Source organism: Rattus norvegicus, chromosome 18, assembly GCF_021556685.1.
Source record: "Rattus norvegicus strain SHRSP/BbbUtx chromosome 18, alternate assembly SHRSP_T2T, whole genome shotgun sequence".
NCBI classification, from domain to species: domain Eukaryota; kingdom Metazoa; phylum Chordata; class Mammalia; order Rodentia; family Muridae; genus Rattus; species Rattus norvegicus.
The window spans coordinates 35376589-35403188 of record NC_141551.1 but is presented as its reverse complement, the minus strand read 5'-3'; the positions used below and the strand labels follow the sequence as shown (position 1 = coordinate 35403188).

Genomic DNA, 26600 nt, shown 5'->3' with positions numbered 1-26600 from the left:
CTGTTTTCTCATCTGCCACACAGGGATGAGTACAGAACTATTCACCTCAGAAGGTCCCTATGATTGTGAAATATATTGGTTCTGGTAAGTCTTTACAAAAGAGTCTGGTAGACAGTAACTACTAAATGAACTGTAGAGAATTCTAGAAAGATAAGTTGTACATAAGGACAATGTCATAGACTTTAAGTGATTAGGTATATAAGTATTCTATGTAAGTATATGAATTTGCAAATATTTAATGATTACAATTGAACACCTATGAAATTCATACAATGGAGACACTAGTTGTTGGAAAGGCAAAGGTCTAGAACTCTGAGATATCTCTTCTGGGACAGGAGTTGGCCCTAGCTTGATGCATCTAGGAGTGTTTAGCAAGCATGCTGTGGCATTTTTATAACTAGTATGAGACAAAGAAAATTTCACCCTAAATGTTCTTGACTGATGATAGTAGGTGATATTAGACAGAGTTCCTTGGGAAAGACACCAAAACTTTGTTGTAAACACTCTTTAATGTTTTTCTTTAAGTTATCAATGTTGCTAGCGACACACTATTTAATGGACAGTTGCCAGACCTGTCTCTTGTGCCCAGCTGTCCTGAGTGAGGAGCTGTCAACCATGATGCCCCTTGTGTGACAATCAACAGGCTTATGATCATGAAGTCTCTGGAGCTTCTAAGCAAATTCCACTCCAGCTGTAAGGACTGCAAGCATCCACACTGCCCATCACATACACGCACGTGCACACAACCACACACACACGCATACACACAAACTCAAGAAATGAAATGAATCTGTGCTTTATTCAGAGAGTTGCAATCTGGGAGTCAGAATGAAATCTGCCTTCTCCCGATCTTTCTCTCATTAGCATTTTCATACAGAGCCAGAACAAAGCAGCAAATCAATTCAAAATCAGTCCTGCCCAGGTGGGTCTTGTCTTCGAAACTGCCTCCACTCTGGGTTGCAGGGGGAGTGTTGACATACACCAAGGCCACTCACTCTTGCACCCATCCTGAGCCATCTGGATGGCATCTAGTTTTAAAGTTAACTCACAGAAAATAGATCATTGTCTGTATGAATGTGCCAATTCTGTCCTTCTTCACATGAGAACACAAATGTGCTGATTACAGACTGACCCACTGCAACCAAACAGCAGCAGATACACTGACATCCACTCTTTTCTCCAGTCACAACTGCCTCAGACAGCTGGCCATAGCTCTGGGAGATGTCACTCAGTGACCCTCAGTGACCTCTAGATGAACCTGGTTCAGTCATTCCCAATGGTCCTTCCAATCTTGTTATTTCCACCCAGGCTATGTAGGGCGCACATCCCAGCACAAAGCCTCTGATTGGTGAACTGTTGACTATGCTGCAGAACTAGGATCCATGCTCATCTGCCCCTTCCCTGTTCTGACTACAAAAGCATCCTTTGTCGACCTTCCTGAGTCAGACAGAAAAGCTTACCAGTGCATTGATGGCCTCCTTGTGCTGTGACACGAGGCCCTAATAAAACCTCTCTAGAGTGATCATTTTTTATTCTTCTATGTTGACTTGTTTATGATCTTTATATGGATAAAGTGGGCTGAACTGGTTACACTAAGAATGGATGAAAACGTTGGGCTTCCAGTCCCAATATAATAGCAATGGCTATAAGGCAGCCTGAAGATGACTCATGGGATCGGAAGCGCTGGAGACTGCTAGGGCAGTAAGCTTTCGGGACATTCAGCAGCTAAGAGACAGCTGAGGAATTTTAGAGAGCTGACAGAAGCAAACACTCTCGGGACTATGCAGGCCACTGACAGTGGAGTGTGTGGAGGTGAAAGGCTATGAGGAGAAGGATAGAAGATCTGCAGATCCAGCTTCTGGAAGAGTCCCAGATGTACCAAACTCTCAGAGCTTAGGGCCGGACTCTGACAGCTTAAAAGCTATAACGTTGTTGGCTGTGATAGGCCCACTGTAGCTCAATGCACACAACAATAGCACTTTACCTGGATACCTATAGCCACTTGTTGGCTTTGAAAACAGGGAGCCCTAAGCCTTTATTTCTGAGGGCACAGAGCCAGAAGCTTCTGGTTTCAAAAGCACAGTAGACTTTTGAGTTGTGTATCTAGAGCTGGATTGAAACTAGAGCTAAAGGCCTGTACTTCTCAAAATTTGGGTCTCCCAGATAAAAAACCACTCTGTAAGCCTCAGGTTCTGAAAAGTGCTGGGCTTCCAACTCTAGCAGAAGCTGCCCTTTGGTTGTTCATCATTTCCACCTGACTGCAGTAAAAGTACACTCATGCATTTGTCACAGGCTGCTGAAGCTTTATATGCAGACTAAGCCCAAGCCCTATACAGGCTTTACATAGTGTTTGAATATATGCATATATGTATTTTATAAAAATATAAACATATGTGACAATATAGCAGGCTTTACATCATAAACATATATTTTACTAATATACTCATGCAGTCTAAAATTAAATACACAGATATATTAATACACATGGTGGCAGTAGTCTCAGTAACAAACGGTTAGATCTAGACCCAAGGGTTTCCACTTTCACATGAGGTAAAAGTTAGGAATATGGGCTTTGTAGTCAGATAACCCAGGTTCAAATCTCAAATCTACAATGTCCTCATTCTGGGATTGTGGATAAATGTCATCACTTTCCTCATAATACACATTCTTAATAATAATATGTGTTTCTTAATAGTTACTGTGGTTTCCAGTTGTAAATACACAAACCCTTTGAGGGTACCTGCTCTATGTTGACTCTGGGCATAAGCTAAGAAAGGTCTTGCCCCACAATTCCAATTGTTGGATCAAGGATGAACTGATGATCCAATTAGAGCCAAGAGTGGGAGGGAGAGTGATGGAAGGCTCAAAAAGAAGCCCCCTTGGTGTCTCTGGGGGGGTAAGCTTTTAGAAGGAATATGATTTCTTGGATTCAGAAGAGTTAGCATAGTGTGTAAGAGCAAGCCAGGGATGGAAAGTCCACAGAAATGGTGGACAAGAGACTGAAAGAAGCTGGCTGATCAATACTGCTGGTGCATTGTTAAATAAGTAAGGTACAGATAGGCTTACATCTGTATTTTCTAGTTTTATAGGATAATTAATTCTATTACTTGAACCAATGTGAGTTTAGGGTTTCTATTATTTGATCAACACACTCATGTAAGTAAAAGAATTCTTAGACTCTACTCTCCATGTATAAAATGACAATGGTTTCTACTTCATAAAGCTGTGATAATTTAATTAAATGATGCAAGAAAACTGCTTACTACAGAACCTAACATGAAGTAACCGTTCATTTAAATTTCATAAACAGCATGAACAAATAATTAGCCCAGCATAGGAAGAGCTAGGTCATGAAACACCGAAGATAAACTAAGAATATAGAGATGAAAATGTGTTTTCAATGTTCACTCAATCATTGTGACATCATAACAGTGATAGGTTCCAACTGTTACACCTGGTGACTCAGGCTAAGATCGTTTACTTAAGTGTAAACCAGTCAGTTGAGGCATACATCTTTAATGCTAGCACTCAGAAAGCAGAGACAGGCAGATCTTTGAGTTTGAAGCTAGCCTGGTCTACAGAGCTAGTTCCAGGATATCCAGGGCTACACGGGGAAACCCTGTTTTAAAAACTTAAAATAAATGAATCAATACAATATACTTAGGTTCATATTATCCTCTAGAACTCTTATATGGTATCCATGACAAAGTTTGGTGGTACACAGTCATACTCATTTTTTTTTTACAAGCTGCCTATGATTTCTGTCACTCCATGTAGAAATGCTAAGGTCCTTAAAGTAGAATTCATTTGCTGGTTGGATTCTGTAGAAAGTATGCCTGTCTTGTGTCTTCAGGGTAAGAAGGTGAGCAGGTTAGCTCATGGATTCTTTTTCCCTATGTGACAGCAGCCAGTGCAGACCTTTCTAAGCAATCCCATCCTTACTGAGCACACACTGGAAAAAGGAAGAACAAGTTTAAGGACAACTACATGTCCTTTCCTGATTGCTCTGCCTTTTCCTGAAACACAAATAGGGTGTATATCAAACAGTACAATTGTTTGAAGGTGGTCATGGTCTAGCCTCTGCGCATACTTGTTGCCCCATTCCTAACTTCACATCTCTTCTCCTCTGCACCAACATCCTCAGATTTGTTTGTCTGTCTAGTCCTGCCACCAATGCTGTCAACATGTTCAGGTCACTTGTGAGTACAGGGTTGAAACAGCCTGTACTTTCCAGAAGTCTGCCTGCTTGAGTCTTTATCTGCTATAAAGCACTAAACACAACTCTCTAAGTGTTTTAGATCCTTGTTGCTTGTGTTATCTCATTAGCTGCCTTATGTAAGAAGAGCAAAGAAGAAAGTGAGAAGAAGGAGCTTTCTCCACTCCCAAAATTCTTCTTAGAGACACATGCCTGACATACTCATAAGTAAGCAATATTTTTAGCATTAAATGACTAAACCTAAAAGGGGAGAGCTTGTACTTCATGTTGCAAAGTGTGCTAGACTCAGTAAAGCTTTATTTAATGCAACTTATAGGTTACATATTAATAAAACCCTTAAAAGTGCAGCTTAGCATAGTTAAATGCTAACCTGTAAACGAGCATTTTCTTGTCCTTTCCATGGTGGCTCTACCCAGGTGGGTGGTACATTTTACAGGGCCTTTGCAACTGTGTGACACACACCACGAGGGCAGGTTCTCCTGTTTTCACAGTGTGTAACTCATGCTCATTCATTATTTGATAGCAAGAGAGCAGGTGCTGAGCAGAGCACAGCAACATAATACCTTTATTACTGTGCTGTGTGTTGTCTCTAGGGCTCAACTAGCCCCTCTGCTACAGCAGTTAGGAAACGGGAGCATTTGCAAGGCCTCCTGATCTACTTAAGATAAGATTTAATAAGACAAAAAGGAGGGGCCCTTTCTTAAGCACTTCACAAAAGATGTTAACCTGAAACCAAAACCTAATATTTTAATGCAATAATCAACAGATATTGTCAATATACTGAGAACAAGGAAGGCAAACCTCAAGCAGAACACAAATCTTGGGAGTAATAACTAATAACATCATCTATGATTACTTCTGAGCTTATAATCTTCTCAGACTGAACATATGGTATGGCAAATGAGGAAAAAGAAAACCATAACATTTATTACAGATAAATGAAAGCCAAACGAGACACCCTCAGCCAGAGAAATGAGATAACAATGCTGTAGATAATGGACATATTTTACCAAACTTAGAAGATAATAGCAGGACCTGCAGCTGTCCTGGGCAGCACAGTAGAGCTTGCAGTGGTGAGAAAGGGTTAGATGAGTTGGTCTGAGGAAATGAAAGCAAGAGAGCTGACTCTGCCCTTGTTGACTGCTGCACTGGATGAGCTAACTAGAGCAGTACTGGAGAGCTTACCCAGTAGGGGTGTGGGTAAGCTGATGGGCTTACTCTCAGGCCTAGATCAAAGGCTTTGAGTTGGCCAATCTCAACATCTACCCTCTCTATGATCTGCTAGAGTTCATGAAAGGGCTAATCCTCCAGATCCAAAGCAGCAAGATCTCCATGACATAGGGCAACAACAGAATATCTGAAAGTATGTCTCCTTAGGGATGCCCATGAGGATCCAGAATAGATAGTGTAGCAGAAGCCAGAGGGCCTGAAACAGAGTAATGCCTCATTTCAATGAATATTTGCAAATAAAGATGTGAGAACAAGAGAGTATACTGTGTGGCACACTGTAACAAACCATAATTTCCAGGACAAGATTTTTTTAAAATTCTGTCTTATTCTATTCTCTTTTGTGGAGGTTGCAAGGGTGAAGGGCAGATTCGAAGGAACAGGGAAATGAGTAGGACTGGGATGCACCATGTGAAATTCATGAAGATTCAGAAAAACTAAGGGGAAAGGGGGAAACATGTGTGTGGTGGCTTAAATAAGCTCATTCCCCCATAGACTCATGTAATTGAATGCTAGACCACAGGAAATGGCACTAGTAGGAGGTTTGGCTATGTTGGAATAAAAGAAAAGTGTGTCACTGTGTAGGTGGGCTTTGAGTCTCCTATGCTCAGGCTTTGGCCAGTGAGGAAGTGAGTCCCCTGGCTGCCTGCAAAAGAGTGTTGCCTTCTGTTGCCTGCAAATCAAGATGTAGAAAACTTGGTTCCTCCAGCACCATGTCTGCCATGCTTTCTGTCATGATGATAATGGACTAATCCTCTGAAACTATAAGCCAGTCCCAATGAAATGTTTTCTTTCCTAAGAATTGCCGTGGTCATGATGTCTCTTCACAGTAATAGAAACATAACCAAGACAGTGTGTTATTTAATGAGTGGGGATAAAAAAGAAAGAAAACAGGCCTAACAAACCACAAGAAGCCAACCACTAAGCAACACTCTTCCATGGGCTCTGCTTTAGTGCCTGTCTCTAGGTTCCTGTCTTGGCTTCCTGTTCTAAATTTTGTTGACCTGAGTGCTGCTAGATGAAATAAACCTCACCCTCCCTTAGTTTGTTTTAGTCACAGAATTTATTACAACAATGGAAATCAAACCAGGACAGGGGCAATACAAAGTAACACACAATGCATCCAACCAATATTGTCCTGCAATTGCCTAGGTAGTACTACATAGCACACAGAACTTTGAGTGTGTGTGTCAGTTATTTTCATAGGGATGAAACTAAGGAAGCCCATCTTTAGAAGAGGAATATTTTGGTAATTTATTTTGTTTGTTTCGATACTGGGGGTTAAAAACAGTTTCTATGAGTTGAACAAGATCTCCACTACTTTCTGCTTAGTCAAGGCCTTTAGTTAGATAATCTTGCATTTGACCTTAGTCTCCATACACTAACTGTACATGGCCAAGTTACTTAACATTGCCATGATCTTGTTGACTGTCAAATGGGGCACTGTGTACAGCAAGAATAAGGCAAGGTCTTCTATGTGTAAAATAAATAATGCTTGTTAAGTCAATAAGCGATGAAATATGTACTTTGTAGTATAAATTATTTGGATAAAAGGGATGGTGAGATTAAAGAAGTAAGTACATTCAAGAATGATAAAAACATCTCACCAGGTGACTCATTCCTACAGGCTTCAAAGCTGAACTGTTCTGAGTTAACATATTCATTCATTGAACTCATTTGTCACTTGAATGATGAGTACCAAAAATATCTCATTTTTGCTTATGAATTATCACCTTAAGAACATAAACAATGACTGTTAAGATACTACAGTTGTGTGTTAATTAGATGCAAAGGTGACCTGGAGCCTAGATCTCTGCTGCAATAAACTAAACTCCATCATTGAAAACAAGTATGGGTTTGGTTCAAAATTGGACTACAAACAAGAGCTTATCTGGTAAATGTGCTAAGAGCTGCTTGGCACATTTCAGTGCCACATGCTCTTCAGGCGGCTCATTTCAGTCACATAGCCTCCTTGGAAGCCTTCAAGGGAAGGTATTGTGGTAGAGAGCAGTGAGATGACATGCTCTCACTTAAAGACCATCCTGCTGGGGCAAAGAGAAAGACATCTTAGAGTCTTAGGTATAAGACAATCATTTCTGATCCCCAATCAACCCTTTCTCTTCTTCCTCCACAGGGAAGTTTAGGACTATGCTTAAGGTTATAGAGGAAACTGGTATTGATACGAGACATAGTACATTTCCTCAGGAGAAAGTAGCATTATGGGGACCCCTCCCCCCATGGATTTCCATCTCTTGTTTAAGGACTTGTGTAACTCACAGTCTCTTGCTATAAGAAAGTTCCATCATTTGCTTCTTACAAACATTGTACTGAATTACTGGCACCATTGGAGTTATGTTATAGAATATTACATATTGTTATTTGAATGCTATCCTGCTAGTCAGCTCATGTTAGAGCAGTGGTTCTCAACCTGTGGGTTGAATCTTCTTTGGTGGTTGAATGACCCTTTCACAGAGGTCACTTGAGACCATAAAAAAACACAGATATTTACTTTACAATTCATAACAGTAGCAAAATTACAATTATGAAGCAGTAACAAAAATAATTTTATGGTTGAGGGTCATTACAACATGAGGAACTGTATTAAAGGGTCGCAGCACTGGGAAGGTTGAGAACCACTGCTCTAGAATTTTGGTGCTCTGCTCTTGTTAAATTTGACAAGGCAAGCTATCACAAATCCTGCAGCTTCAAGTGGAATGAATTCTCCTAATTTCCTGTCTGAACTTGTCTGACCTAATCTTCAAAGAGAATCCAATTCTGGCCAAGGAGAAGGAAGCTTTGGAGAAACTTCAGTTGTGCTATACCCTCATTTCAAGCCAAAATGGGGGCTAGTAGATGTGGGTTAAATCAATGGTTCGTTTCTTACAAAGGATGTCAAAGAAAGGTGTAACACAGAATCTCTTCTTCCAGAGCCAAACAACAGGAATTTGTGGAGCAAATTAAAATTATCATCAGAAAACACCATCCATTGCAAATTTACCTTGTATAATCATCCAAGAGACAGGGAATCATCCAAGGACAACACACACACACTCCTCATTCGTTTACACTAAATTATCCAGAGATCATCTACCTTCATTTCTGCGTCGAATGTTGGTGATTAAACATGGGTAAAACATTCTCTCCTCCTAAGGGGGTTGCATTTAGGAGTGGGAGAAAGCATTCTATGAATGACATCTTGACTCGGAAGACACCATTAGAAGCATAACCATGACCACTGGGAAGATGTAGCTAAGTGTGAGTGACGGTGGCCATTTGTGTGTGCCTGGTCCCTGAGAGATTCACAACGCTTCACAATAGTCTGTATAATGCATGCTCCCAAGTCTAAAAGCCTTTCTTATTTGTGTTGATGTGACCTCTGAACCATTTTTTAGGATCAACAATTATCAATGCTGCAGCAGCAGAAAGTCTGTCTTACTCACTGCTGGAGCTCTGCATCATTGTCTGGTAACCCACACTTAAATTGAATATTTGATGAATGTTTGCATGAATATATAGGCTAGTGCCATTATTCTCAAGGATTTCTTTTATCATTGTCAAGATATGACTTTGAAAAAGGATGATGAGTACTTCTTGAAACTTGTTACACGAGGCTAAAGGGTTGATATGTAAGGATTAATTCTTTATTTTTTCATGTAGCAACATATAGGAAGAATACCTTTATTAGGTTTGTCTATCATCATTCTTGCTTTTGAATAGAGGTATTTATTTTAAGATTTTATTTTCAGTGTATCAGGAACCAATAAATTTGTGGCAGAATCAATCTATGCATGGTAAAATACATAAAATACACATATCTTTGCTTCATACTAAATAAACCTGTAGCATGATAAAGAATAGTGTAAACTACCTTAATAAAGTTATATAAATAAAACAACTCATTATACATTAGGAATACTTTGTCCTAACAGGCTTACAGTATATAAGTTATCCCACCCAAGTTCATACATTATTTTTTCTATTTGAAAGGACTTTGAAAGTGAGTAACAGGAAAAAAACTCAAACCTTTAAAAGGTATTATTATTTTATATTGAAGTTGTAGGCCTTTCTCTTTGTAAAGAAGGGTCTGTGTGTTTCATATTCACTATGACAATCTAAAAACAACATTAAAGGTGTCTATGTAACAGCACCGTGCACTGTTCTAGCAATAAATCTATAAACTATACATAATCTCATCAGCACAAGGGAAAAAGATGTGCAGGGAGAGTCTCGAGTTTTCACATTACCTTGTCTATCTATTTAAGTAAGCTTAAAGCTGAGACACACAACTGGGGAACTGTGGTCTTTTATAAACTAGAAGTAATTCAAATGCTTTTTTTTCCTCTGCTGGGTTGTATTATTTTAGTCTTGAATTGTGAATTTCAGATTCTGTGTCCTTGCTGTGTCCAGACTTGGTGGGTCATAAGGAGTTATGATTTTGCCCGTAAGTTCTTTGGGATGCCAAGGTGCACAGTGAAGTAGGAGGAAGTGTTAGGGTTACATCCTATCCAATTTTAAAGCTGTTTTTAAAAACAGGCCGACTCCTCTCTTATACTACTGTATCAACTTTGTTTTTTAAAGGTCTTTGTTTTTAATGCATTCCTTTCATCTGTGCCATGAGGACTGAATCTTCTTCCATTTGCAATGACAGTGTGAAGTGTATGATTTATATTACAAGAGGAGGAGTTGCTAGCCATGGTAAAAATTTTAAAAGTATTACAGTTAACCACCAAACAGTGATGAATATGTGACCTTTGTCAGAGCTGCTAAGCCAGAATACAAAGGGTCAAGGACGTAGGCCAGTAACTGTTAGTTTATGTTCAGTTGGTACAACACATCTCCCATGCAAACTTTAGCCCATCAGAAACACCATACCCCTATATGTGTGCTACTAATTTATTCTCAGAGACCCTGAAAACAACCCCCTTCCCTGTGATTTTAGAAATTTTTTTGTGTGCTGTGAGTGGTTGTTGTAGTCTTGTCATTGCTAATAACTTGTCTGTGATTATTTTTATTTTTACAGTTTTTAGTTAATTTATATTAAGAGATTCATTTCTTTTTGGGGAAGAGTTCAAAGCACACCAAAGAAATAAAAATTTTTGATGAAAGACTGTCATTTGTGATATATGGTTTATTTAAGAAAAAAAGAAAAGGAAAGAAAGTGGGAAATAAGTATATCTTCAATCTTAAGGATTAATTCTTATCTGCATCTTGCTTCAAAATGAATCTGGTTGTCTTTATTGGTCCCTCTGCCCCTTTCACTGTAACAAAGTAGACAAGGGTAGTAAATGAAAAAATATCCCATGTTCTTTTTCATAATGGATACTCTTTTATTATTACCTGTTCAATATTCCCACTATCAATGGAAGATAAAATTTTGCAATTGTTTCTGTTGTGCTCTGATTATTTACATGAATTGTCTAATAGGACTTTATCTCATTCCTACAGGGATTTGGGAAACAGTGAGTTATAACTTCATTTCAGGGAGGCTATTTTTTACTAGATGAAAAATACAATCAAACATCTACTGTAATCTAAGATAACTTACTATTAACTGTCTTAAGCAGTCCATCCCTGTAGCCTAAATTCATAATTGAGTCTTCTACATCTGACAGGAGAATGAGGAGCAATTCCTTTTTGGACTACAATAATTAGTTTCCATCCGATTATTCACTGGAGAGACTGTGGCATTCTAATCAAGCTCTGCCCTCCTCATGGGAATTATAATGAATTTAGGCTTTCTTATTTTTAATAGAAGCAAACAATCACTTCGTCCATAATTTAAAGCCTTCCCTCCTGGTTTAATGTAAATAAGGGAGTATTAAAATAGGGTCTGCCACTCTTTGAAAACTAAAGCCAGTTTGTTTTCAGTCTGAAAGGTCTGAAAAATGTTTAAATATTTTAACTAATAAAAACTTGCTCAATTATGTAAATCAAAATTAAAGTCATTGTGCAGCTCTGTGTCATGATCAACCTGTGGAAGTAATCTCCTGAAACTGATAAAAATGAACTCAATAGTTTGCATACAAAAAGTCTAAAAATTCAAGTCTATAGATAGAAAACTTGTACCGGTAAGAAAGGACAGTGCCCTGTTATATTTGACATGGAGTTTATGGCAGAAACAGGACATGGAGTCTTTTAGAAAAATAGGTGCATATTGCTACCAACGATGTCAATGTAAGAAAAAAAATTGAAGCAGTCTCTCTCTCTCTCTCTCTCTCTCTCTCTCTCTCTCTCTCCCTTTCTCCCCCTTCTCTCCCTCTGTGTGTGTGTGTGTGTGTGTGTGTGTGTGTGTGTGTATGTGTTGTATGTGTGTGCATGGATGTGTGTGTATGTTCATGTAGGGGAGAAATTATGCACTCATGTGTATGTATGTACTTGTTGAAACAACAGGTGGAGGTTATACATCTTCAGTCACTCTTTACCTGATGTTTTGAGACAGGGTCTCTCACTGAACCTGGAGTTGAACAATTCAGTTAGAATGGCTGGTCAATGATTTCCAGAGATCACCCAGCTCTGAGAGTCTCGTGTGTGCTTTTTATGTGAATACTGTTGATCCAGCCTTAGGTCATCATTATTTTCTCTTTTTTTGGATCTATTTTTAATTTACATTTCAAATGTTATTCCCTTTCCCAGTTCCCTGTCCATAAACCCGCTACCCATCCCCCCTCCCCTTTATTCTATTAGGTCATCATTCTTGTTCAGGAAGGATCCTACTGGCTGAGCCATCTCCCCAGCCTCTGAGTAAAGACTCCTACTTATGCGGTCCTACTACATGGTCCAGGTTCCATTGCTGCTTTGGCTGTCAACACTTCTTGTAAAACCTGAGTTGTTACAAAACTGTCTCCTTACCTAATGTCTCTTTTTCTCTAATGTACGCCCACCCTTTTCATAATAGCTTAGCTTCTGGTTTTAGAGTATCCTCTTACCAGGTGGTTTCAAGGTATCATCTTTGTGCAGTTGAATGCTTGCAGGCCTGCTTTCTGCAGCTTGAATGCTTGCAGGCTTAAGATGGCCAGGCTTACCTTATCCCTACTCTCCTCAGGCTCCAGAAACCCTCAGCCACATAGAGCGTACTGCGGTTCAGAGCTCTACATCTCCTCAAGCTGATGCTTCACTTACATTCTAACAATTTAATTTGGAGTGAGATCCTGAATTTTCAAAACTGGAGTTTCGACTGTAAATTGGGGATGGTAATGCTGTAAGCCTTCTGGAACTGGGGGAAGCCTGAGTGAAGTAATTTACAAGTACTTAGAAGAGTCCCCTGGACTGGAGCCACCGGTAAATGATGGGCTGGTGCTACTCTTGTCCCGTGCGTATTCATTGGGTACTTAAGATCATTTTGAATCATACATCATGTCTGGAGGCTGAACAGTGGTTTGACTCTGAACGTAGAAGTCCTGTGTTTCATAGCTGCTGTTCCATGTAATTGCTTCTTCTCACTTGGGCAAGCCTATGATGATGCAAGAATTCTTTCTGTTCACGCATTTTATGTCTTGGAATTCAGAATATGAGTTCTCAGTCTAGTATTCTTAGTACCAGAAAGATGATTTATTCTGTCATCTTTGCATCAATCAAGTCGAGCATTCATTTTGCTGATTCTTTTGAAGGAAGATTTATATTTTTAATTTAAATTTATTCCATGAAAAACCCCAGGCTATGTATCACCGAACTCCCTAGGAAATAGCTGAACCATTAAGATGAATAAGTATTTGTTGCAGTAAATGAAGAAAGGAGGTTTACAAAAAGATTCCTAGCACTCGGGCTGGGGATTTAGCTCAGTGGTAGAGCGCTTGCCTAGGAAGCGCAAGGCCCTGGGTTCGGTCCCCAGCTCCGAAAAAAAGAACCAAAAAAAAAAAAAAAAGATTCCTAGCACTCGGGAGCCCATATTGTTTCCGAATTGATTTCCCAGCTTTACCTACCCACATTAGCTCCAGTTTCAGAACAACATTGTTGTTCTCATTTAAATCCCTTAGACAGAGAAATACCTCTTAGTTCACCAGTTTTTAAAGCCATTTGACACCATTTCAACACGATAACACATTGAATTGATGTCTGGCATTTTAATAGTAAAAATCCTAGTTGTTAAAGTGTCTACTTGGCCCACTGTCAAGGAAGAATCTTTAATTTACCAGAACATATAAGAGTTTGGACTACCATCTCAACATTATTATTTATCTTTTGAAATTAAAATATAATCACATAATTTCCCTTTCTTTTTCCTCCCTCCAACCTTTCTCATATACACCAACTTGCTCTCAAATTCATGGCTTCCTTTTGTTTAATTGCTGTTACATATCTATCTATTATGTGTGTCTATAGTTCTAAATATACAGATAGGTACAGCAATGTGTGTATGGTGCTACTTCTATGTATGTGATGAAAGGCTGACAACTTGGTTTTGGACCACCAACTTGGGAAATCTTCTATGGGCAAGACTATTTCTCCTGCTCTTAGCATTTCTTAGTAGTTCCTTTCCTGGGGTTGAGGCCCTGTGGGATTTCCCTCCTTCCATGCTAACACATCAGTTGGTGGCACCTGTTCAGGTCCTGTGTGGACAACCATGTCCAGTATTATTATTGTTGATAATACCCTACTAGCCCTCAGAAGTATGCTACTCTAATGCTAAATTATGTTTCCCAACAAAAAGACCATGAAATTGTGAAATATTTGGCTTTAATATGCCATGTATATTTTTAACATTCATTTTCTTAATCATGTGTATGTGTATGTTTGTGTGGAGGTACGTGTGTGAGAGAGTACAGTGTTTCTGAAGCCAAAGGTATCAGAACTTCCTGGAGCTATAGTTAAGAACAGTTGTGAAATGACTGACTTGGGGTCAGGTAATCAATCTCAGGATTTCTGCTAAGTGCTCTCACCCACAAAAGTACTTCTCTAGCTCTAATGCTCCATATTTTAAATTTGCAATTATTTTTGCTCCTAGTCAGTCATTTACGTGACTGAGCCAGCATCTATTACCTCATGTTTTTGACAAATACTGGGGAGGCAAAGGGAAGCTGAGCAGTCATGGCTGGTTTTACTCCTGGAGTAGAGGACACGAATGAAATACGCAATTAGATTTCAAAAAATGTCAGAGCTTCTCAGAAGTGCAAAATGCTCTGACAGCTTATAAAATACAACACAGTGGAGGTGAATGGGCCCCATAGGCAGCAGAAACACACTCAAATTGCTCTTTGACCCCAGAAGAATGGCGTCTCTGTTTCAGAGCCACATTTGGGATTTCTACCTTTCCTCAGAGTGTCATTGCTGGCTTTCATTAAATGTGAGAAGACTTTTTCCCACCATGTTTTCTGGGGTTTCTTTTGGGCTGGACACTGGGAGGCACTTTACAGGTATCAGTGTCTTAAATGCTTAAGCATCAACCAGAACTCTTCATTTGATCTGAGTGTCCTCACTGTACAGATGAAAGTGGACAAGAGGGAAAAGACAAGAGTGGACTGTGGGAGTATAAAAAGCTAGAAACAGGAAGTTCACCCCTCATGTGCCCCATGAATGGATGAGAAGAGTGAAGAGGGCGGGAAGGAAAGATAGAACAATGGTCACGAGGTATGAGTGAGCTCCTTCTGGGTTCAGGGTGAATTTCCTTCTGAATTCCTCTCAGAGTAAAACTCTTCCCAGAGAGAGCTGTCAGCAGCCAGAAAGCCTGGTCTTCAAAACAAGCTCTCCAGTTACTCACAAAACACCAGGTGTGTAAATTCCCTTCTGAAGGCCTGTGTGATTAACTGGTCGACTTTCCATTTAACTCCCACTTAAAGAGCACTTTTCCAATACAAACAGACGGTCCAAAGATGGAAACTTAAATAGTCTACCTGCTTGAAACCAGAAAGGAAAAAGAGGATTTGTTCATGGTACCTACAAATTGTACCTACCAAATATGCCACAGCTGTACTAAAATCTTAGTTCTTCAAAGTCTAGAGAGGATGGAATCGAGGTGATCCATTGTAATTGATGCCTGTATTTTACATGTATCTTTAGTGCAGTCTGTATAACGTAGCTCTCTCCCACTTAGGTTGGAGTGATTCAGCTTTAGATCCCAACAGGACCAACTGTTAGCAAACATTTGACCCACTTTCTTCTTCAGTACAACTGGAACACTAAAATCAAAAGGGAAGTCCTTCTTGGTGCCTCCCAGTGTCCAACACAAACCTCAGTAAAAATGGTGAATTTAATGGTGATTTGATTACTAATAAACCTAGGTGATAATTTCATATTACAAATCATAGTTTCCTCATATTTACTCCTGGTCTAACAGTATCTACTCTGATCTTTTATCACAGGTTGTTTTAGAGATAATGTTTTAGAATAAATGAGATATAGTATATGAGACAATCATTAAAGCTAGTCATTTGTTTACAATTGTAACATATCCTTTTCTATCTACCAGTCATATGCCTTAATAACTTTTTATTTATTTTCTTAAAACAAGTTTGCTAAATGCAGGAGAGTCTATGTTTTCATTGTTACTATTAGCAGTGAACATGCAGGACACTTGTTTAATACAGTTGACATGACGGGAAGATTTACACCACAAGTTTTCTCCTGATTTTCTTTGTTATCTTGCCCTCTGGTGTGCTTCTACTTCTATTTGAATTAAATAATTTAATATTCAAGTTCTTAGCCATTGCCATTCTTTCTCTTTATATAGGCATAGTTGTTAGCCAAGTACAAATGGTTATTGACAGTGATTTTCAGTTTTGTCATTTACTGTGACCTTGGGCAAATTAAACTTGATATGCCAACCACTTACATGGATAACCTCAAATGGCTGTTGTAAAGACTAAATGATCATTAGATGATGTGATGAGCAGAAACTTGTTCCATGCAGCAGGTTATGGCTCTCTTTCTAATCCCTGAGTTGTCTCCTTGGACATGACTGACCTGTGAATGATGCGCTGGCTCTGCAGATAGTCCAGGGCCATGGCCAGCTCACAGATGAAGAGCTTCACTGTGTCCTCCTGGAAGTGGACATTCTGCTGCAGGTGATAACGCAGGTCCCCACCAAGTAGCAGGTCCACCACCATGAACATGTCTTCTTCATCTTGGAAGGAATACCTAGAACAGCATTAGAAAATACATGTGGAAAGATGGTTCCATGTAAGCATCAAGACCTGAGTTTGGATCCTCAGCACCCAGAGAAAATGATGGTATGGTGATTAGTGTGAGATAAGCCCTGTGCTGGGGGCCAGACATAGGCAGATCCAGGAACCTCTCTGGCCTGCCCTACTAGCCAAAATAAGAGCTTCAGGTTTGTTAAGACAAACTGTAGAGAATCAATTGGGAAAGATATCTGGATGTCAAAGTTTCCACAAAGTAAAAATACTAACAAATGATTGAGCCAAGGGTTCTCTAGGGACAACATGAAATATGAAAGAGAACGCTATCCCATCCTAAGGTACAGACGGAAGGGAGAACCCTATGGATGGGTACAGTTTAGACAGTTGGAACATCAGATATGACAGGGAAGCCAAGTTTGGGGAGAAATGCAACAGCCAATTTTATGACAGGAATTTAATCAAAAATCTATAGACATTGGGGAGTCTCTGACAGGTGTGATGCCAGCTGTAGGACCAGATGCCAGCTCCTCACTTGAAGGATCATGGAGCTGAGGAGTGGTAGATGAAACAATACAGACATCCCCAGGTGGGCCCCTGTTGCATACACAGAACCTGCCGCAAAGATGTGAGGGACATGTTTACACAAACACCTTGGTAAAGACATTCTTCTCCTGTGGGGACTTGTTTTATTGTGCCCATGGCTCAGGCATGATTTCTTGTCACAACAAAGTCATCTAAATCAATACTGCTTTAATGTGTTTCTGCTTTCCTAATGTTGCTGAAATCATATTTTGAAGTTTTATTTGCATTAAAGAAGTGTTGGTAAGCCGTATCCAAGGAAGCGTGTAATTCTCAGTGATGAATTCTCTGCTCAGGAGGAACTGTAAGAATGCCATTGAGGGAACAAGTGCTAAAGTGTGCGGGAGGATTTATTTTTGATAAGGGATAAGAATATCAACAAAGCATTATTAATCTGAGGGAGGTGATGTGCTAATGAAGACCAATAGTTTCCCCTGTTCACTGGTTCAACAAGCAAAATTTCAGATGCACACAGAAGATGTTAGAAATTACACTCTTAGTGAAATTAAGACAAAGTGCATAAAATGCTTTTTTAAAAACTAGTCAGACATGTTTGGGAGTATCTGTTAGGAAGTATGTTCTTTTCCTCAGTGGGGTAATTGGCTGGCTAGCTTTGCTTCAGGTTTAATAAACATATGGAAAGCTTCTGTATCTAGATGCTTCCATTTGAAATCCTCCCAAATTATATTCACTGTGTTCTGGAGATCTTTTAGTGAGCCACCCTGGGATAAGTAATATATAATCACACGTGAGGTCTGTTGCCCTTCAGGCTGTTCTCAGCAGTGGAACAGAAAACATGCTCATGGGCTGAGCTGCAGATGGGGTGAGTGAATATGGTGGGGATGGAGACTGGGTACCAAAAGAAGAGAAAAAAACTGGTAGGTGACCATCATACACAAATAACTAGACACTAATAGAAAGTTAGCCTGTGGAGCAGAACCACATTACACTCTACTGCTAACTACCCTCTCAAGTGTAAGTAAGACGCCTGTTGACACACCAGAAGCCTCCGTGCCTATTATTGCTCTAAAAAGTGTAAATACTGCTTACACTAAACTCAGCCTGAACAAGCAAACATTTTTACTAAGGCTTGAGTTAAGCGGTTTTTATTCAAAGAACAAACTGAAGCACATGCCAGTTGTGACAAGTGAGCTACGTTTCCAACATGCCAGGGATTATTAATCAAAGAGAAAAGCGTCCAAGGCAAGAGGCAACACGCTCCCCTGGCCAGCAAAAGTACAAATTCAGTAAGCTGTGAAGTAAATCTGACTCTTAAAAATCATCTTCCCTTCTTAGCTCATCACATCCGAATCCTACTTCGGTTTCTTAACTCTCAGAGGGAAATGCAAGCTTTTTATTTTCTGAAAACACTTAATTAAAAATCTATAGCCATAACATAGTTTAGTGATACACAGAATGTTTGGGTTCTTATCACACTCTGACTTTTTTTTTTCTAATAAAAAGGCCTTCCTCGTAACTCAACAATGTGTCCCAGAGGCTCACTGCTGGGCTTCTGTAGCCTGTGTTTCCTATGCGACAGCATGGATTAATTCTTAGTTGGCTGTGCTAAAATTAACAAATCTAGCCCTCATGTATGTGAAATTCACTAGGTAATGTGTTCATTAATTCTCCTACAGGCTAATCTGAAAGGGGTAATTCATAAACTGAAGTTCCCCTTCACATGTGGCTCTAGTATTACATACACACACGCACGCACACATGCACACACACAGACATTACACATACAAAACATGGGTGCATTTACATGTTTGTGTATAAATAGTGTACACATAATACATATATTTTAAAGATGAAATACATACAAAATAAAAGGGAAAGAGTGAATGCTGACACATGTGTAAAATTTTCTGCCAAAAGCTTTACTTAGTCTAAGTGATAGGATTTACAAGTCATTTTTAATTCTCTACCTTTTATTTTTGCATTTTACTTTACTTTGAAATACAAATAGATATTAGAAAATGTTTTCTTTTACTTGTATTCAATATTGGTTGCCTCATTGGAAAAAAAAGATAACACTGTCCGCTTCTGATCTGTACAAATTAAGTTAGTAACATTCACCAAATACAAACTCGATGTCCACATAATACACATATATACATGTATTATGCAAATACACCTTTCTTATACAACCTTGGAAGGTCAGGGTAGTGGAGAGAATATGAAAAGGGATAACTAACACTAAAGACTTTGAAAATGTCGTGTGGAAACCTACCACTATAGAAACTTTCTAAAATATACATATACACCTGCATATACAAATACACATACATATACACATACACATATGGAAAGGGATTTTAAATGGAATCACTCTATATTATGGGAAATACCTTTTGCAAACAACATAGTGAAAAAAATCCAGTGACACTTATGGGCTACCTATTTTCAAGTCATTGGTAAATGAGGTTCCAAAATTCTATCTCCAGGGTATTACAGGGTATTGACATTACCTCTAAAACTTAATGGTGAGTTCTTATTGGTAAAGACACCAGGAATTTAAGCCATATGGCATAGAGAAAATGAACTGGTACAAACCTGGAAGCTTTTTCATTACTTGATAGCCTCCATGATGCTGTAAGGTCTAAGAATTCTACTAGGAAGGATAAGTTAGCAGGTTTGCCTAACTGTGAAACCTGGAAGCTAGAATAGGGTATATTCTGACTAGAGAAGCCCAGCAGTGTACTGTTGGTATGAATGTTATGTGAGTAATCAACCACCTTATGATTGGATTTAAGGTCTGAACAAGACAGAATACATTCCAAGTACCATTAATTTGGCCAAACCCACACGGCTGGCTAAGCCCTAGACCTGATGGGAGATCCAGTAGTATTATTCTGCTAAATGAACAGAGTATTACACTGTCCCCATATTCTTGTTCTAATACATATACATCTATGCATCTTTCAAACTTCATCAATGAACTTCCTTTTTCAGTAAATGATGATTAGAATAGAAGTCAGAATATATAGAAGAAATGTGGAGTGCTCAGCTCTTAATGGGACTTCTACACCACATTTCCTTCCACAAGGCTCAAGGATAAGTATGGAAGAGGAAGGAGAAAAAGTGTGAAAGATGAGGGTAGTGAATTGCTGCAGAAAAACAGTATTGCTTTTAGACATGCAGGGCAGTTCACCCATGAATCATTACCACTGTTTCTATGTGCACAGGACCTGTATAAGGTCAAGCCAGCCAAAATCTAATGGAAATTGAGCTCAGGAATCCCCTCCCGTATCTGAGGAGCCATTGGCAATGGGTACTGGGGGAGGGCAACTCGTAGTTTTCAGTAACCTTTGAGAAGCTGCCCGTGCTCCAGTAGTGGTCCCACACCCATGGCCATATAATTAGCATTAAGTAGACCCAGTTAGTTTGGGGACAGGAATGGGAAAGTCGTAGAGGATTCGGAGAGGATAGAATGGAAGTTGGACTTGACCAAAACACACAATATTACATATGAAGTACTCAAACAACAAACTTTTTTTTTTTACCAAAACAAAAACCCCTTTTATAGATCCTGTGGGTGTTGTATTCTATAGCTTCCCTGACCAACATTTTTTTATATTCTAGCAATAGTTTTGTTGAAAAAAATCAAATCATTTCTGCTACAGCATCTCAACAGGTTGGGATTCTGCAAATTACATGCCTGTCCTACATCTGATATGCCTCACAAGTTTGCATTTTGTGAAAATTGGTAAATTGATCTGGGCTTATAGGAACTCGAGTTAGATGGATAGTTTATATGGGGGAGTGCAACACTACTTTACAGATGAGTCTATGCACTTTAATAAATATATTTATAATTAATAGATCTATTTTGTTATCTGCCATTATGCATCACTACCTAGAGCATAAAGTTCCTTCAGAGTAATAACATTGAACTCATTTCTCCTTTATGTTGTAAATGGAATACTTTAATGAGAAAGAATGATTTAATAAACTATTTAGTTATTGTGGGACACATTTCATATAGGGAAAATTAAAACAGATGTTTAAAAGTGATCTCTCTTTTAGCAATGATTTTCAAAATGATTTGTTTCCTAATACTTTCCAAAAGCAACCAACATATTTTTTTAAAAAAATATGCCAGCTGTTAGCCCAAATGCTTGAATTACCCTAGATGCCTAGAACAAATGAAACTCAAGACGGATTATCAAAATGTGAAAGCTTCACTCCTTCTTTAAAAGGGGAACAAAAAAAAATAAAAGGGGAACAAGAATACCCTTGGCAGGGAATAGAGAGGCAAAGATTAAAACAGACACAGAAGGAACACCCATTCAGAGCCTGCCCCACATGTGGCCCATATATATATACAGCCATCCAATTAGACAAGATGGATGAAGCAAAGAAGTGCAGACCGACAGGAGCCGGATGTAGATCTCTCCTGAGTGACACAGCCAGAATACAGCAAATACAGAGGCAAATGCCAGCAGCAAACCAATGAACTGAGAATAGGACCCCCGTTGAAGGAATCAGAGAAAGAACTGGAAGACCTCGAAGGGGCTCGAGACCCCTTATGAACAACAATGCCAAGCAACCAGAGCTTCCAGGGACTAAGCCACTACCTAAAGACTATACATGGACTGACCCTGGACTCTGACCTCATAGGAAGCAATGAATATCCTAGTAAGAGCACCAGTGGAAGGGGAAGCCCTGGGTCCTGCTAAGACTGAACCCCCAGTGAACTAGATTATTGGGGGGAGGGCGGCAATGGGGGGAGGATGGGGAGGGGAACACCCATAAAGAAGGGGAGGGGGAGGGGTTAGGGTGATGTTGGCCCGGAAACCTGGAAAGGGAATAACACTCGAAATGTAACTAAGAAATACTCAAGTTAATAAAAAAAAATACTGCAAAAAAAATATGCCAATGAGCATGTGGGTTTGATGTTATCAATCCTGTTCTTTTCATTTCTTTGTAATGTTCATTCTTGAACCAGAAAGCCATAACCAAGCAATAATACACATACATTAATATGATCTAGTCAGCATCTATACTTTCATGATATGAAAAACATTACTATCTACCTTGTATTGTTCCTGTTCCAGACAAATATAGTTGTTGGAAGTTCTTTCTTTCTCTCTTCTCCCTCTCTCTTTCCCTCCTTTCCTTCCTTTGTCACTCTCTCACACACGCACGCATGAAGATATAAGTACATATGCAGACTCAAGTGTAGTCTTCAATAAACACATATTAACTTTCACAATGAACTATGTCCTTTCTCCATCACTAAGGGTGTTGGTGCATATGTGTTAACTCTATTCCATTGGACACACATAATGCTGTCACAATGGCAGCATTGTCCCTAACCAAAGCATTACTGAAAACTCTGTGTGTTGCTTTTACCCTTCTTCTTATTAGGATATTTCAAGCTGATTAAGCACAATGAAGTGGCTGTTAGTAGCTCTTTCTGTAAACTGGATACAATGTGCATACCATGAGTAAGAGCTTAGCATCCTTGAATTCTCACAGGGTTTTATGCAATGGCTGCATCATCTTATATCTTCATCAACAAGGGTCATGGCTCCAATTTTCCTGCATCTTTTCCAGTATTCACTACCTGTGCTTTTAAAATGATAGGCATTGCAATGCACAGGGGGCAGGATGGTTTTGATTTTCAATTTCCTAATGTTTACTCTTGTCTTTCAGAGTACCGATTGGATACTTATCATTTTGGAGAAAAAACCTCTATTTACAGATTCTTTATCAGTTTTTAAAAAAGATTTATTTATTTTATGTATATGAGCACATGTCGCTGTCTTCAAACACACCAGAAAAGGGCATCAGATCCTATTACAGATGGTTGTGATCCACCATGTTGAACTCAGGACCTCTGGAAGAGCAGTCAGTGCTCTTAACCTCTGAGCCACCTCTCCAGCCCTTATCAGGTTTTAAAATAAGATTTTTTGCCCTTTTTATTTTTGAATTAATAGTGTCTTCTGTAGACATTCTTCTGTATGTAGTGTTCTTATCATGCATATTATTTATAAACAATCTTTATTTTTTCTCATTTTGTGTGATGTCATTTCACTTCTTGACTACAACTTTGATGAATATTTTTTAAATTAATAGTGTACAATGTGATCCACATCAAACCAGATACACTAAAAATAATAGAAGAAGAAGTGGGGAAGAATCTCGAACACATCGGCACTGGAGAAAATTTCCTGAACAAAACACCAATGGCTTATGCTCTAAGATCAAGAATCAACAAATGGGATCTCATAAAACTACAAAGATTCTGTAAGGCAAAGGACACTGTTGTTATGACAAAATGGCAACCAACAGACTGGGAAAAGATCTTTACCAATCCTACGACTGATAGAGGGCTTATATCCAAAATATACAAAGAACTCACGAAGTTAGACTGCAGGGAGACAAATAACCCTACTAAAAGATGGGGTTCAGAGCTAAACAAAGAATTCACAGCTGAGGAATGCCGATTGGCTGAGAAGCACCTAAAGAAATGTTAACATCTTTAGTCATAAGGGAAATGCAAATCAAAACAACCCTGAGATTTCACCTCACACCAGTCAGAATGGCTAAAACCTAAAAGTACAGCAACAGCAGATGCTGGTGAGGATGTGGAGAAAGAGGAACACTCCTCCATTGTTGGTGGGATTGCAGACTGGTACAACCATTCTGGAAATCAGTCTGGAGGTTCCTCAGAAAGTTGGACATTGCACTGAGGACCCAGCTATACCTCTCTTGGGCATATACCCAAAGACGCCCCAACAAATAACAAAGACACATGCTCCACTATGTTCATAACAGTCTTATTTATAATAGCAGGAAGCTGGAAAGAATCCAGATGCCCTTCAACAGAGGAATGGATACAGAAAATGTGGTACATCTATACAACTCCGCTGTAAAAAACAATGACTTTATGAAATTCATGGACAAATGGATGAAACTGAAAAATATCATCCTGAATGAGGTAACCCAATCACAGAAAAACACACATGGTATGCACTCATTGTTAAGTGGTTATTAGCCCAAATGCTCAAATTACCCTAGATGTACAGAACACATGAAACTCAAGAAGGATGACCAAAATGCAAATGCTTCACTCCTTCTTTAAAAGGGGAACAAGAATACCCTTGGGAGGGAATAGGGAGGCAAAGTTTAGAACAGAGGCTGAAGGAACACCCATTCAGAGCCTGCCCCACATGTGGCCCATACATATACAGCCACCAAACTAGAGAAGATGGATGAAGCAAAGAAGTGCAGGCTGACAGGAACTGGATATAGATCTCTCCTGAGAGACACAGCCAGAATATGGCAAATACATAGGTGAATGCCAGCAGCAAACCATTGAACTGAGAATGGGACCCCCGTTGAAGGAATCAGAGAAAGGACTGAAAGAGCTTGAAGGGGCTTGATACCCCATATGAACAATTAATGCCATCCAACCAGAGCTTCCAGGGTCTAAGTCACTACCCAAAGACTATACATGGACTGACCCTGGGCTCCAACTGCATAGGTAGCAATGAATAGCCTAGTAAGGGCACCATTGGAAGGGGAAGCCCTTGGTCCTGTCAAAACTGAACCCCCAGTAAATGGGATTGTTGGGGGGAGGGCGGTAATGGAGGAAGAATGAGGAGGGGAACACCCATATAGAAGAGGAGAGGAAGGGGTTAGGGGGATGTTGGCCTGGCAACCGGGAAAGGGAATAACAATTGAAATGTAAATAAGAAATACCCAATTTAATAAAGATGGAGAAAAAATAGTGTCCAATGTGTTTTTTACACAATAGAATACAGTAGAGTGTGTGTTTTAGTGCATCTAAGAAGCAGCTGTCCAATGTATGGGCTTGAAGAACTCCTTTATTTTTGTGAACATTCCTCAATTTATCTCATGTTTATAACTGTCATCTATTTGCATTAGCTTTTGGATGTGTTGTAAATCATAGTGTGCTTTCCTTCTCTTGCTTTTGGCTGCTCAGTCATCTCACTGGAATTTGCTGTAATACCTCTTTTTTCACTACTGGATTTTCTTGGCACTTTGTTGAAAATTCAGGAAACAATGTGAGAATTTCCATGTTGATTCTCAGTACTCTCTGTCTGCCTTTAATGCCTGGTACTGTCTTGATTCTGTATCTTGGTAGTAAATTTTGAGATGGGGAAGTAAGAGCCTTTCAACTTTTTTCTTTCCGGTCAAGACTCAGTTAGTCCTTGAATTTCTTAATGGTTTTTTTTTGGGGGGGGGCGGAGGGGTCAAGGTAGTAAGTAGTAGTCTTGGCTGTTCTAGAGATCATTATGTAAACCAAGTTGGCCTCTGCTTGACTTCCTGATCCCTGGGATTTCCTGGTTACTTCCTTCTACAATAACATCAGTGTCATTTTTATTCACTTGATGGTTAGGTAGCCATGTTGTTGAGATCCATGGACACAGCTTGTGACAATTCTAATGGTCATAACATCACAGCTAACTTCATGTTTCTCTGGCTCTTATCCTCTTTCTGCCTTGCCTTCTTCAGTGATCTCAGAGCCTGAGGGCTTCCACAATCCCCCCCACCCCACCACCGCCGCCGCCGCCACATTTCCATTGGTTATGTTTTCTGCAATGGTCTCTATTGCAATGGGAAGTTTCATAATACAAACGGGTCAGGTTGAATTTGTCAGGTTGTATTTGTGCATCTAAAAATACATCACACACACACACACACACACACACACACACACACACACACACTCTCTCTCAATTAAAGAAAAAAGAGGCCACAAATTTTAAAGAGAGCAAGGGACATACTAGGGTTTGAAAGGAAAAAGGAGAAGGGAGAGATGGTGTAATATTATAATCTCAAATTTCTTTTATAATTTCTTTTAAAGTATATACCACCAATCTAGATCTTTGTGAATTTCTATTTATGGATTCCTTTTCTCTCTTTGTTTTTGTTTTCATCTCTCTCTCTCTCTCTCTCTCTCTCTCTCTCTCTCTCTCTCTCTCTCTCTCTCTCTCTCTCCACAACCTACAGAATTTCTCTATGTAAAGGCCCAGCTGTCCTGGAACTCACTTTGTAAACCAGGCCAGCCTTGAACTCACAGAAATTGACCTATCTGTGCTTCCTCAATGCTGGAGCGTTCTCCAGCTTTGAGTCCTGTTTTCTTAAACCACATAGGATTTTCACAAAGTCTGTGTAAAGCCTAAAGACCTATCTGAACTCTGTTGACCTTTTTTACGCTTAACAGTGCAAGCTGGAGAACGCTCCATAAAGGGTTACCTGCCATTCCTTTTCTCAGCTGAGACCTGCTCCAATGTAAGTCTGTCACCTGTTTATTCAGCCCATTCTCTGTGGGAGAACACATGGGCTGTTTCTAAGCTCATACTATTAGATAGATACTCAGGTAACACAGTAATATATTCATAGTACATGTGCTTTTTGTGTTCTGGCTGGCCTAGCATTAATGTATATGTCTAGGAGTAGGTTTGCTCAGATCAGGACTCACTGTAACAGAGAGCAAAGGCAGACATAGCTATGTAAGGTATTTCCAA

The 26600-nt window shown here is 39.4% G+C and overlaps 1 protein-coding gene across 6 annotated transcripts in view; it reads right to left on the bottom strand.

Moving 5' to 3' along the window:
* Positions 1–26600, bottom strand: part of Stk32a (serine/threonine kinase 32A) — a 181149-nt gene that overhangs the window by 109338 nt on the left and 45211 nt on the right. For all 6 annotated transcript variants that reach the window (XM_087593221.1, XM_087593224.1, XM_087593220.1 and 3 more), the window contains one exon: positions 16340–16513. In XM_087593221.1, the coding sequence (XP_087449347.1) occupies positions 16340–16513 (174 nt within the window). The remainder of the gene's footprint in view (positions 1–16339; positions 16514–26600) is intronic.